The sequence below is a fragment of the Bombina bombina genome, chromosome 5 (assembly GCF_027579735.1).
Source record: "Bombina bombina isolate aBomBom1 chromosome 5, aBomBom1.pri, whole genome shotgun sequence".
Classification (NCBI taxonomy): Eukaryota; Metazoa; Chordata; class Amphibia; order Anura; family Bombinatoridae; genus Bombina; species Bombina bombina.
This window is the reverse complement of record NC_069503.1, coordinates 1,063,892,420-1,063,907,942: the sequence shown is the minus strand read 5'-3', so window position 1 is coordinate 1,063,907,942 and position 15,523 is coordinate 1,063,892,420. Positions and strand designations below refer to the sequence as shown.

General features: G+C 35.9%; 1 protein-coding gene across 1 annotated transcript in view; it reads right to left on the bottom strand.

Annotated features, from left to right (window-relative positions):
• The window catches only part of FER1L6 (fer-1 like family member 6), a 335,220-nt gene that overhangs the window by 112,836 nt on the left and 206,861 nt on the right, over positions 1-15,523 (bottom strand). Inside the window, exons 25-26 of the mRNA XM_053715940.1 lie at positions 8,495-8,703; positions 7,075-7,200 (exon numbers count right to left, since the gene is read on the bottom strand). Coding sequence (XP_053571915.1) covers positions 7,075-7,200; positions 8,495-8,703 — 335 coding nt within the window. The remainder of the gene's footprint in view (positions 1-7,074; positions 7,201-8,494; positions 8,704-15,523) is intronic.

Below are 15,523 nucleotides of genomic sequence, written 5' to 3'. Positions count from 1 at the left end.
TGGCAGGCCTGAAAAAATAGCCAGAATATAAATACGCTTTCCATAGATAAGATTCAAGTTTCCTATCTAAAGGGTCCTTAAAGAAGTACTATCTTCCATAGGAATAGCAGTACGTTTGGCAAGAGTAGAAATAGCCCCATCAACTTTGGGGATTTTTTCCCAAAACTCCAATCTAACTGCTGGCAAAGGATACAGCTTTTTAAACCTAGAGGAAGGAATAAAAGAAGTACCAGGCCTATTCCATTCCTTTGAAATCATATCAGAAATAGCATCCGGAACTGGAAAAACCTCTGGAGTAACCACAGGAGGTTTATAAACAGAATGTAAACGTTTACTAGTTTTAGTATCAAGAGGACTAGTTTCCTCAATATCCAGAGTAATCAGCACCTCTTTTAACAAGGAACGAATATATGCCATCTTAAAGAGATAAGTAGATTTGTTGGTATCAATATCTGAGGTAGGATCTTCTGAATCAGATAGATCCTCATCAGAGGAGGATAATTCAGTATGTTGTCGGTCATTTGAAATTTCATTAACTTTATGAGAAGTTTTAAAAGACCTTTTACGTTTATTAGAAGGCGGAATAGCAGACAAAGCCTTCTGAATCGCATCAGTAATAAAATCTTTTATATTCACAGGGATATCATGTACATTAGATGTTGAAGGAACAACAGGCATTGTACTAGTACTGATGGATACATTCTCTGCATGTAAAAGCTTATCATGACAACTGTAACATGCTACAGCTGGAGATATAATCTCCGCTAACTTACAACAGATACACTTATCTTTGGTAGAACTGTTATCAGGCAGCAGGGATCCAACAGTGGTTTCTGAGACAGGATCAGATTGAGACATCTTGCAAATGTAAGAGAAAAAACAACATATAAAGCAAAATTATCAATTTCAGGAATGGGAAAAAAAAATGCAAACAGCATAGCCGTCTGAGCATATAAAAAGGCAAGAGGCATATCGGAAGTGGTGTTTAAATAATTCAATTATTTGGTGCCAAGTATGACGCACAACGCTAAATTAAATTTTTTGGCGCTAACAACATCCGGAAATGACGCAACTCGCGTCATGGCAGACGCAATCTTGTGCAAGGAAACCTGGCATCAACTAAGAAGCCAGAAATGACGACTTTGCATCACCGAACGTAGCTTCACGCCAAAAAACTTCTCGCGCCAAGAATGACGTAATAAATATCAGCATTTTGCGGCCTTGTGAGCCTAATTTTGCCTGCGAAAATTAATGAAAACAGTCAATTTTGAAGAAAAGACTATACCCCAGGTAAGAAAAATAACTTCCTAAATATGTTTTCCCAATTTTGAAACTGATAGTCTGCAAAAGGAAATATACATAAACCTTACTCATGGCAAATATAAGTACAATACATATATTTAGAACTTTACATTAATACATAAAGTGCCAAATCATAGCTGAGAGTGTCTTAAGTAATGAAAACATACTTACCGAAAGACATCCATCCACATATAGCAGATAGCCAAACAAGTACTGAAACAGTTATCAGTAGAGGTAATGAAATATGAGAGTATATCGTTGATCTGAAAAGGGAGGTAGGAGATGAATCTCTACAACCGATAACACAGAACCTATGAAAAGATTTCCCGCGAGGAAAACCATAGAATTCAATAGGTGATACTTCACATCCCTCTGACAAATACTGTACTCTAAGAGGAATCAGGATTCAAAATGCTGAGAAGCGCATATCACAGAAGAAAATCAAGCACAAACTTACTTCACCACCTCCATAGGGATGCAAAGTTTGTAAAACTGAATTATGGGTGTGGTGAGGGGTGTATTTATGGGAATTTTGAGGTTTGGGAGACTTTACCCCTCCTAGTGGGATTGTATATCCCATACGTCACTAGCTCATGGACTCTTGCCAACATGAAAGAAAAACATATTTATGAAATATTCATATTTAATAAATGTTTTAATTATGTATTTACTGTAAATATTTCACATTCCAATGTTCTTCACATGGGGCAATATGTTCTAAGTATTTTTAAATAGATATTCCTATATATATATATATATATATATATATATATATATATATACCTACTGTATATATAATCATGTATATGTATAATTTGTTGCCCAATTGACTTCAACGGGGAATAGGTTATCGCGCACGCAATATTCTAAGTTCACATTTTTCCACTCATCGGGTTAGCACGCAAGCAAAACAATGTACTTGCTACCCGACGCACACAAAAAGCTTACTTCTAGCGCAGTTAACCTTCGAGCAGGAGAGGTAAAATTGTTAAAATATTAAGTAGGGACTTCATTACAGAACAAATAGTTTAGATTTGATATTGTGTAGTGAACAAAGGGGCTGCAGTGCTGAGGTGGGTCTGAGGCCAGCAGTGATGAGAAGAGCACACCAGTCAAAGCAGTTCATTTTCTGAGTCTTAAAGGGACAGTGAACTTTTTTTTACATTACTGTGCAGCATGTGAACAATTTATTTGGTTAGTCAGTGACACACCTGCTATAAAGGCGCTCTGCAATACATTTTGTACCTCAAAATGGCCCCCATGGCCATTCAGCCACTGCATTTTTGTTAAAACCACAGAGTTGATGGCAGATCCCAACCCGATCAATATCATATTCCCTTTACTGTAGTGCGATCCTGGGCTAGTAATCTGTCAGCTACTTTATACAGCAAGGAAGCTCACTACAGTAAAATATTAGAAGTGATTGTAAGAAGCCAGCAAGTTGTATGAAATCTGTTCTCTTGTTATTAGTGTTCACCTATTTTGTAGCTGAAATTATAGTTGCCTGTTTTATTGGCATATTGTCCTGCATACAAGGTGAGCATTACAAATAACATTTGCATATTATTGGTTTCTCTAATTTTTACATTTTTAGTGTGGACGTTATGAATGCCAAAATCAGCAGCCCGGCAGTTAAAGGGAAATTCATTTTTTTTATTTTATGATTCAGATAGAGCATGCAATTTTAAGCATCTTTCTAAATTTCCTCCTATTTATCAATTTTTCTTCGTTCTCATGGTATCTTTATTTGAAAAAGACGGAATGTAGCTTAGGAGCAGCCCATGTTTGGCTCAGCACCTTGGGAAGCACTTGCTGATTGGTGGCTACATTCATATGCATTTAAAGAGACAGTAAAGACAAAATTAAACTTTCACAATTCAGATAGAACATGCAATAAAAAAAATTAAAAAAAACTTTCCAATTGTCTTCTTTTATCAAATTTCCTTTGTTCTTTTGTCATCCTTTGCTGAAGAGTAAACCTAGTTAGGCTCAGGAGCTGCAATGTACTACTGGGAGCTAGATGACCACAGGTGATTCATTGGCAAAAGGCATATATGTGCAGTAACCAATCACAGGCTCCCAGTAGTATATTTTTGCTCCTGAGCCTACCTAGGTTAATTTTACTGTGCATGTTCCACTCCATCATATATAAAAAAGACAATAAACACTGACATTTTAAAATAAAGTGCTTCATTATGTGTAATAAAACAATTCTGCAACATAATTGTGTTATTTAATTTGCCCCCTTTACTTGTAATTTAAAGAGACATGAAACCCAATGTTTTCCTTCATTAATCAGATAGAACATTTTTCAACACCTTTCCAATTTACTTCTAATTTGCTTAGTAATCTTGGAATCCTTTGTTTAAAAGTATTCCTAGGTAGGCTGAAGAGGTGTCCTGAAATCTGAAAACTCACATGGTTGGTTTTACAAGTCTAACCTTGCCACATATCTCTACATAATTTGCAATTTATCTAATTGTTTCTGTTAAAACCAAACAATGGGATTTTTTGCTAAAACAATGACAATGGTAATAATGCAGTTCAAACTATGCTGAAAACTACAATAAATGCAATTAAAAAGGTGTTTACTGTCCCTTTAAGTATGGAGACATGTACCTAAGCCTGCAACATTCTAAACACTGATTAGTTAATTTATATCTGTCTCTATTTGGACATATCAAAGGAGACCAGAAACATGGATACTACTGGACTATTCACTAGGTGTGTCCATGAACAGATCTTGATTTGCTAAACATTGCATTGAGTGCTAACAAAATGGCAATGTTAAATTACAAATTTTTTTGCAGTGCTTAATTGCTTATCAATTTTATATGATTAATGCCTCTTTAAAGGGACAGTCTACTCAATCATTGTTATTGTTAATATATATATATATATATATATATATATATATATATATATATACAGTTGCAAGAAAAAGTATGTGAACCCTTTGGAATGATATGGATTTCTGCACAAATTGGTCATAAAATGTGATCTGATCATCATCTAAGTCACAACAATAGACAATCACAGTCTGCTTAAACTAATAACACACAAAGAATGAAATGTTGCCATGTTTTTATTGAACACACCATGTAAACATTCACAATGCAGGTGGAAAAAGTATGTGAACCCTTGGATTTAATAACTGGTTGAACCTCCTTTGGCAGCAATAACTTCAACCAAACGTTTCCTGTAGTTGCAGATCAGACGTGCACAACGGTCAGGAGTAATTCTTGACCATTCCTCTTTACAGAACTGTTTCAGTTAAAGGGACATGAAACCCACATTTTTTCTTTCATGATTTAGAAAGAGAATGTAATTTTAAACATCTTTCTAATTTCTTCTATTATCTAATTTGTTTTATTCTCTTGATATTCGTTGCTGAAAAGCATATCTAGATATGCTCAGTAGCTGCTGATTGGTTGCTGCACATAGAAGCCTCATGTGATTGGCTCACCCATGTGCATTGCTTTTTCTTCAAATAAGGATATCTAAAAAATGAAGCAAAATAAATAATAGAAGTAAATTGTAATGTTATTTAAATTTGTACTTTCTATCTTAATCATGAAAGAAAGATTTTGGGTTTAGTGTCCCTTTAAGCAATATTCTTGGGATGTCTGGTGTGAATCGCTTTCTTGAGGTCTTGCCACAGCATCTCAATCGGGTTGAGGTCAGGACTCTCACTGGGCCACTTCAGAAGGTGTATTTTCTTCTGTTTAAGCCATTCTGTTGTTGATTTACTTATATGCTTTGGGTCATTGTCCTGTTGCAACACCCATCTTCTGTTGAGCTTCAGCTGGTAGACAGATGGCCTTAAGTTCTCCTGCAAAATGTCTTGATAAACTTGGGAATTAATTTTTCCTTCGATGATAGCAATCCGTCCAGACCCTGATGCAGCAAAGCAGCCCCAAACCATGATGCCCCCACCACCATACTTCACAGTTGGGATGAGGTTTTGATGTTGGTGTGCTGTGCCTCTTTTTTGCCACACATAGTGTTGTATGTTTCTTTCAAACAACTCAACTTTGGTTTCATCTGTCCACAGAATATTTTGCCAGTACTGCTGTGGAACAACCAGGTGCTCTTGTGCAAACTGTAAACATGCAGCAATGTTTTGTTTGGACAGCAGTGGCTTCCTCTGTGGTATCCTCCCATGAAATCCATTCTTGTTTAGTGTTTTATGTATTGTAGATTCGCTAACAGGGAATGTTAGCATTGGCCAGTGACTTTTGTAAGTCTTTAGCTGACACTCTAGGATTCTTCTTCACCTCATTGGGCAGTCTGCGCTGTGCTCTTGCAGTCATCTTTACAGGACGGCCACTTCTAGGGAGGGTAGCAGCGGTGCTGAACTTTCTCCATTTATAGACAATTTGTCTTACCATGGACTGATGAACAGCAAGGCTTTTGGAGATACTTTTATAACCCTTTCCAGCTTTATGCAAGTCAACAATTCTTAATTGTAGGTCTTCTGAGAGCTCTTTTGTGCGAGGCATCATTCACATCAGGCAATGCTTCTTGTGAAAAGCAAACCCAGAACTGGTGTGTGTTTTTTATAGGGCAGGGCAGCTGTAACCAACACCTCCGATCTCATCTCATTGATTGGACTCCAGTTGGCTGACATCTCACTCCAATTAGCTCTTGGAGATATCATTAGTCTAGGGGTTCACATACTTTTTCCACCTGCACTGTGAATGTTTACATGGTGTGTTCAATAAAAACATGGCAATATTTCATTCTTTAAGTGTTATTAGTTTAAGCAGACTGTGATTGTCTATTGTTGTGACTTAGATGATGATCAGATCACATTTTATGACAAATTTGTGCAGAAATCCATATCATTCCAAAGGGTTCACATACTTTTTCTTGCAACTGTATATACATATATATATATATATATATATATATATATATATATATATATATATATATATATATATATATATATATATATATATATATATATATAATCCCTTTATTACCCATTCCCCAGTTTTGCATACCCAACACTGTTAAATTAATATACTTTTTACCTATGTGATTACCTTGTATCTAAGCCTCTGCAGACTGCCCCCATATTTCAGCTCTTTTGACAGACTTGCATTTAAGCCAGTCAGTGCTGACTCATAAGTAACTCCACGGGAGTGAGCACAATGTTATCTATATGGTACACATGAACTAGTACTATCTAGCTGTGAAAAACTGTCAAAATGGAATGAGATAACAGGTGGCCTTCAATGGCTTAGAAATTAGCATATGAGCCTACCTAGGTTTAGCTTTCAACAAAGAATACGAAATGAACAAAGCAAATTTGATGATAAAATTAAATTGGAAAGTTGTTTAAAATTGCATGACCTATCTGAATCATGAAAGTTTAATTTTTGACTAGATGGTGTGGCAGCTTCTTTTTACTGGACACAAGGGGTTTATGGCACTGGGCCCAGGGAAGCTGCCAGTCCAGTCATTCAGATATGGCAGCTGTTTTGCCAGCAGTACAAACACTGGAATTATACCATTGCTATCTGTAGTGTCACCTTTTGGTGCATGACATTATGATAGGATCCTTGTATAATGTGACTACTGAGAAAATGCAGTCTATAAAAATCACTAGTAAAGCTTAGGACATATCTTCCCAGCAAATACATAAATGGAGTAACTTGATTTATTCAAATGAACTGGAAATAGGTAATAAATCTTATTAGCTGCCACTTTTCACAGATGTGTTTCTGTTAAATGCTTTTTTATCCCAGACGTGCTGACTTTTACCTTTTGCATTTTATCTACTGATGCATAGTACTTAGACCACCAATCAATAACATTTTCTGCAGATTCATCAGCTATAGTTCTTTTTTTCTTTTTAGTTGAGCGTCTAGTAGAACTTCGCACCAATTCCTATGATACAAAAAGAAAAAAAACATGAGTCAAATACATTTTAATAGCAGTGCTCTGTGGCCATTATCTGCTATAAATCAGGAGAGGAATTGCATGTGTGTACTTACTTATTTTAATTGAATATTTGCTAACAGATGTTTAAAAATAGTTTATGAATGCTAACGGTAAATTTTATTTTACCTTGCTTATGTTAGAATAATTTGTTGTTGTTTGTGAAATTTATATTGGCATTCCATTATTTTAGATATAATAAATAAAAAGACATGCAAGCAAACAGAACCCTAAGGTTTAGTGTAGTGTGAGCTGTAAATATTTATTAAAACAATAAGATAGAACGTATGGCCCTAGTGAGCCTGAGCTGATAAAAAAATATTTAATTTTCAACAAAAGAATCAAAATAGAAATTCATTTTCCATGTTACAAAAAACAATATTGTAATTGGGAACAACTTCCCTAATCAAGAGAAGTATAGTACAGTAAAAGAAGCAGTAAAATAAAATGCACACATGTTTATCTGTCAGAGCTATAAAACTAGGGAAAACACACTGTGTACGCTAAAAATAATATCTATCATCTATCTATCTATCTATCTATCTATCTATATATATATATATATATATATATATATATATATATATATATATATATATATATATATATATATCTACAGTATCTATTTGTTTCTTTCTCTATCTCTCTATCTCTCTATCTGTTTCTTTCTTTCTCTATCTATATATCTAACTATCTATCTATCTGTATCTATCTGTTTCTCTCTCTCTTTATATATATATATATATATATCTGTATCTATCAATCTGTATCTATCTCTATTTATGTATCTACATATCTGTATCTATCTATCTTTCTAAATACAGTATCTGTCTATCTGTAACTATTTATATATCTATCATTTATCTATCGATATCTACGTATTTATCAAATTATTTGTACATCTTTCTATTGACCCATCGGCGCGTGTATTATCTATCCCTCAGTCTATCAATCCTTCTTCCTGACTATATCTGTCTCTGTCTCTTTTGTTTGTTTGTCTTTCTGTCTGTCTATTTTAGTTGCTTTTCTCTAAGTAACTAATCTGTTATAAAGTTGAAGAGAATTTTAGAGAGAACAAAAGAGACAGAGAGAAAAAAATAGGAAAATGAATAAAGCAAGTAAAGGGAGCGGCGCACTATAATGCCAGGAAATAAATGAATAGGTAGATGTTGTCTTCTGGGGTTATTAAACAAATCAGCAGACGTTTATATGAATAAATGACAGTTGTTAAAGAACAAATCACCTTTTGTTTAGAATCTTTCTTCAGTGGAGATTTGACTGGCGCTGCCTCTGTGGTTTCTGGTTTTTGCACAGTTGTATCTGGTGCTGGCTCCTGACCTGGGGGAGGACTGGGTGCTGGTACTGGAGGCTCAATATGGACCAGTGGAGGCTCAACATCCACATAAATATGGTCTGGAGAATCTTGCTGGTCAGGGGTGTCATAAACTGGAGCTGCGGAAATTCAAAATGAGTCGTTCTCATAAGATATTAAAGGTAAAAACATTATCCAGTTGTAAACAAAGACTTTAAGGGGCGATTTAATCTAGTGTCTTGTTTTTGGTTTAGTTTCTCTTGCTATTTACTTAGCTGTTTAACCACCACATGATGTGATTGGCAGCTATGTGCCTATGTCACTATACGTGTCCTATTTAGGAGCAGTAATGGGCTGAAGTACCCAAGTGGGACATCAGCAAGGGGCACAGTGCACAAATAACAAGCTCTCATGGACATTTCCATTTTGCATTAGAATGTCCGTCTACTGGAGATTTTTGTTAGTAGGTGTCAATGCTTTAACCCTTAAAGGGACAGTCTGCTCCAAAATTGTTATTGTCTAAAAAGATAGATAATCCCTTTATTACCCATTTCCCAGTTTAGCATAACCAACACTGTTATATTAATATTTATATCTGTGATTACCTTGTATCTAAGCCTCTGTGACTGCCCCTTATCTCAGGGCTATTTATTTATTATCTATTGATTTGCATTTTAGCCAATTAGTGCTGTATCCTGCAAAACTCCATGGGAGTGAGCACATTGTTATCTATATGGCACACATAAATTAGCAGTGTCTTATGAAAAGCTAATAAAAATCTATGTGATAAGAGGCTGTCAGTAGTCTTAGAAATAGGCAGAAATGTAGAGGTTTAAGTGTTATAAAGTATATTAATATAACAATGTTGATTGTGCAAAGCTGGGGAATGAGTAGAAAAGATGTTGTCTATCTTTTTTAAAAATAGACTGTCCCTTTAATTAAAAAAAAACTCACTATAATTCCTTTACTACAAAGAGTTAGTTCTCAATCTAGTCACAAAATAGAACATTAAGATAAATAAACAAACAAACAGCTACTTGTATATTATATTAGTACTATAGTATATCATACATAAATATAATGCATATTTACCTACATTATCAACCAGTAGCACAAAGAATGGTGATTTATCACCCCCATTGGTTCTTGTAGGGCTAGATTATCAAGTGGAGAGTTAATTTATTGCACACTGTGAGCTCAAGGTAGCTATTAGCACTCAGAAAATTAACCAGAGATCAGGGGCGCGATCCAATATACGGCGCAGGTTTGACCTTGCACATCGAGCTATCACATATACGGCGCCGGCAGTTGCTAAAGTGCCATAAGTCGGACAAACTAGCGATGTCCAGAAATAAGTGTAAGTACAAATTTCTGGAGTGGCCAGTGACTTACGGCACTCTAGAAACTGCCGCAGCCTAAAAAAACTAACTAAAGTATAAAATATCCCGTAACTGTCTAACACGCCTCCCAAAAATAGCCCGACACGTATACCCCTTTATCCGCAATCCCCCCTCTCACTCCTAACAATAAATGTATTAACCCCTAAACCGCCGCTCCTGGCCCCCGCCGCCACCTATATTATATGTATTACCCCCTAATCTGAGCCCCCTACACCGCCGCCACCTATTTTAAATATATATACCCCTAATCTGATCCCCCTACACCGCCGCAACCAATTTTAAATATATATACCTCTAATCTGATCCCCCTACACTGCCGCCACCTATTTTAAATATATATACCCCTAATATGATCCCCCTACACCGCCGCCACCTATTTTAAATATATATACCCCTAATATGATCCCCCTACACCGCCACCACCTATTTTAACTCTATTAACCCCTAATATGATCCCCCTACACCGCTGCCACCTATTTTAACTCTACTATTTTTGTGTGTGAGTAGCACACACAAACCAGTAATTGTATCACTTCCTTCTGTCTATCAGTAACACACACAAACCAGTAATTTATATCACTTCCTTCTGCCTATCAGTAACACACACAAACCAGTAATTTATATCACTTCCTTCTGACTATCAGTAACACACACAAACCAGTAATTTATATCACTTCCTTCTGGCTATCAGTAACACACACAAACCAGTAATTTATATCACTTCCTTCTGGCTATCAGTAACACACACAAACCAGTAATTTTATCACTTTATTCTGGCTATCAGTAACACACACAAACCAGTAATTTATATCACTTCCTTCTGGTTATCAGTAACACACACAAACCAGTCATTTATATCACTTCCTTCCGGCTATCAGTAACACACACAAACCAGTAATTGTATTACTCCTTCTGGCTATGAGTAACACACAAACCAGTAATTGTATTACTCCTTCTGGCTATTAGTAACACACACAAACCAATAATGTTATCACTCCCTTCTGTCTATCAGTAACACACACAAAACAGTAATTGCATCACTTTCTTCTGGTTATTATTAACACACACAAACCAGTAATGTTATCACTTCCTTCTGTCTATCAGTAACACACACAAGCAAATAATGTTATCACTTCATTTTGTCTATCAGTAACACACACAAACCAGTAATTGTATCACTTCCTTTGCCTATCAGTAACACACACAAAAAAAGTAATGTATCACTTTCTTCTGGCTTTCAGTAACACACACAAACCAGTAATTTTATCACTTCTTTCTGGCTATCAGTAAAACCCACAAACCAGTAATTTTATCACTTCTTCTGGCTATCAGTAACACACACAAACCAGTAATTGTATCACTTCTTCTGGCTTTCAGTAAAACCCACAAACCAGTAATTTTATCACTTCTTCTGGCTATCAGTAACACACACAAACCAGTAATTGTATCACTTCTTCTGGCTTTCAGTAAAACCCACAAACCAGTAATTTTATCACTTCTTCTGGCTATCAGTAACACACACAAACCAGTAATTGTATCACTTCTTCTGGCTATCAGTAACACACACAAACCAGTAATTGTATCACTTCTTCTGGCTATCAGTAACACACACAAACCAGTAATTTTATCACTTCCTTCTGGCTATTAGTAACACACACAAACCAGTTTTTTTTTATCACTTCTTCTGGCTATCAGTAACACACACAAACCAGTAATTGTATCACTTCCTTCTGGTCTTTCAGTAACACACACAAACCAGTAATTTTATCACTTCCTTCTGGCTATCAGTAACACACACAAACCAGTTTTTTTTATCACTTCCTTCTGCCTATCAGTAACACACACAAACCAGTAATTGTATCACTTCCTTCTGGTCTTTCAGTAACACACACAAACCAGTAATTGTATCACTTTCTTCTGGCTATCAGTAACACAAACAAATCAGTAATTTTATAACTTCCTTCTGGCTATCAGTAAAACACACAAACCAGTAATTGTATCACTTCTTCTGGCTATCAGTAACACACACAAACCAGTAATTTTATCACTTCTTCTGGCTATCAGTAACACACACAAACCAGTAATTGTTTCACTTTTTCTGGCTATCAGTAAAACACACAAACCAGTAATTGTATCACTTCTTCTGGCTATCAGTAACACACACAAACCAGTAATTGTATCACTTCTTCTGGCTATCAGTAACACACACAAACCAGTAATTTTATCACTTCTTCTGGATATGAGTAACACACAAAAAACAGCCCATTTATCACTTCCTTCTGTCTATTAGTAACACACACACAAACCAGTCATTGTATCACTTCCTTCTGGCTATCAGTAACACACACAAACCAGTAATTTTATCACTTTTTCTGGCTATGAGTAACACACACACAAACCAGTCATTTTAGCAATTCCTTCTGGCTATCAGTAACACACTCAAACCAGTAATGTTATCACTTCCTTCTGGCTATGAGTAACACACACAAACCAGCCCATGTATAACTTCCTTCTGGCTATCAGTAACACACACATACCAGTAATTGTATCACTTCCTTCTGTCTATCAGTAACACACACAAACCAGTAATTGTATCACTTCCTTCTGTCTATCAGTAACACACAAAAAACAGTAATTTTATCACTTCCTTCTGTCTATCAGTAACACACACAAACCAGTAATTGTATCACTTCTTCTGGCTTTCAGTAAAACCCACAAACCAGTAATTTTATCACTTCTTCTGGCTATCAGTAACACACACAAACCAGTAATTGTATCACTTCTTCTGGCTATCAGTAACACACACAAACCAGTAATTGTATCACTTCTTCTGGCTATCAGTAACACACACAAACCAGTAATTTTATCACTTCCTTCTGGCTATTAGTAACACACACAAACCAGTTTTTTTTTATCACTTCTTCTGGCTATCAGTAACACACACAAACCAGTAATTGTATCACTTCCTTCTGGTCTTTCAGTAACACACACAAACCAGTAATTTTATCACTTCCTTCTGGCTATCAGTAACACACACAAACCAGTTTTTTTATCACTTCCTTCTGCCTATCAGTAACACACACAAACCAGTAATTGTATCACTTCCTTCTGGTCTTTCAGTAACACACACAAACCAGTAATTGTATCACTTTCTTCTGGCTATCAGTAACACAAACAAATCAGTAATTTTATAACTTCCTTCTGGCTATCAGTAAAACACACAAACCAGTAATTATATCACTTCTTCTGGCTATCAGTAACACACACAAACCAGTAATTTTATCACTTCTTCTGGCTATCAGTAACACACACAAACCAGTAATTGTTTCACTTTTTCTGGCTATCAGTAAAACACACAAACCAGTAATTGTATCACTTCTTCTGGCTATCAGTAACACACACAAACCAGTAATTGTATCACTTCTTCTGGCTATCAGTAACACACACAAACCAGTAATTTTATCACTTCTTCTGGATATGAGTAACACACAAAAAACAGCCCATTTATCACTTCCTTCTGTCTATTAGTAACACACACACAAACCAGTCATTGTATCACTTCCTTCTGGCTATCAGTAACACACACAAACCAGTAATTTTATCACTTCTTCTGGCTATGAGTAACACACACACACAAACCAGTCATTTTAGCAATTCCTTCTGGCTATCAGTAACACACTCAAACCAGTAATGTTATCACTTCCTTCTGGCTATGAGTAACACACACAAACCAGCCCATGTATAACTTCCTTCTGGCTATCAGTAACACACACATACCAGTAATTGTATCACTTCCTTCTGTCTATCAGTAACACACACAAACCAGTAATTGTATCACTTCCTTCTGTCTATCAGTAACACACAAAAAACAGTAATTTTATCACTTCCTTCTGTCTATCAGTAACACACACAAACCAGTAATTGTATCACTTCTTCTGGCTTTCAGTAAAACCCACAAACCAGTAATTTTATCACTTCTTCTGGCTATCAGTAACACACACAAACCAGTAATTGTATCACTTCTTCTGGCTTTCAGTAAAACCCACAAACCAGTAATTTTATCACTTCTTCTGGCTATCAGTAACACACACAAACCAGTTTTTTTTATCACTTCCTTCTGCCTATCAGTAACACACACAAACCAGTAATTGTATCACTTCCTTCTGGTCTTTCAGTAACACACACAAACCAGTAATTGTATCACTTTCTTCTGGCTATCAGTAACACAAACAAATCAGTAATTTTATAACTTCCTTCTGGCTATCAGTAAAACACAGAAACCAGTAATTGTATCACTTCTTCTGGCTATCAGTAACACACACAAACCAGTAATTTTATCACTTCTTCTGGCTATCAGTAACACACACAAACCAGTAATTGTTTCACTTTTTCTGGCTATCAGTAAAACACACAAACCAGTAATTGTATCACTTCTTCTGGCTATCAGTAACACACACAAACCAGTAATTGTATCACTTCTTCTGGCTATCAGTAACACACACAAACCAGTAATTTTATCACTTCTTCTGGATATGAGTAACACACAAAAAACAGCCCATTTATCACTTCCTTCTGTCTATTAGTAACACACACACAAACCAGTCATTGTATCACTTCCTTCTGGCTATCAGTAACACACACAAACCAGTAATTTTATCACTTCTTCTGGCTATGAGTAACACACACACAAACCAGTCATTTTAGCAATTCCTTCTGGCTATCAGTAACACACTCAAACCAGTAATGTTATCACTTCCTTCTGGCTATGAGTAACACACACAAACCAGCCCATGTATAACTTCCTTCTGGCTATCAGTAACACACACATACCAGTAATTGTATCACTTCCTTCTGTCTATCAGTAACACACACAAACCAGTAATTGTATCACTTCCTTCTGTCTATCAGTAACACACAAAAAACAGTAATTTTATCACTTCCTTCTGTCTATCAGTAACACACACAAACCAGTAATTGTATCACTTCTTCTGGCTTTCAGTAAAACCCACAAACCAGTAATTTTATCACTTCTTCTGGCTATCAGTAACACACACAAACCAGTAATTGTATCACTTCTTCTGGCTTTCAGTAAAACCCACAAACCAGTAATTTTATCACTTCTTCTGGCTATCAGTAACACACACAAACCAGTAATTGTATCACTTCTTCTGGCCATCAGTAACACACACAAACCAGTAATTGTATCACTTCTTCGGGCTATCAGTAACACACACAAACCAGTAATTTTATCACTTCCTTCTGCCTATTAGTAACACACAAACCAGTTTTTTATCACTTCTTCTGGCTATCAGTAACACACACAAACCAGTAATTGTATCACTTCCTTCTGGTCTTTCAGTAACACACACAAACCAGTAATTTTATCACTTCCTTCTGGCTATCAGTAACACACACAAACCAGTAATTGTATCACTTCCTTCTGGTCTTTCAGTAACACACACAAACCAGTAATTGTTTCACTTCTTCTGGCTATCAGTAAAACACACAAACCAGTAATTGTATCACTTCTTCTGGCTATCAGTAACACACACAAACCAGT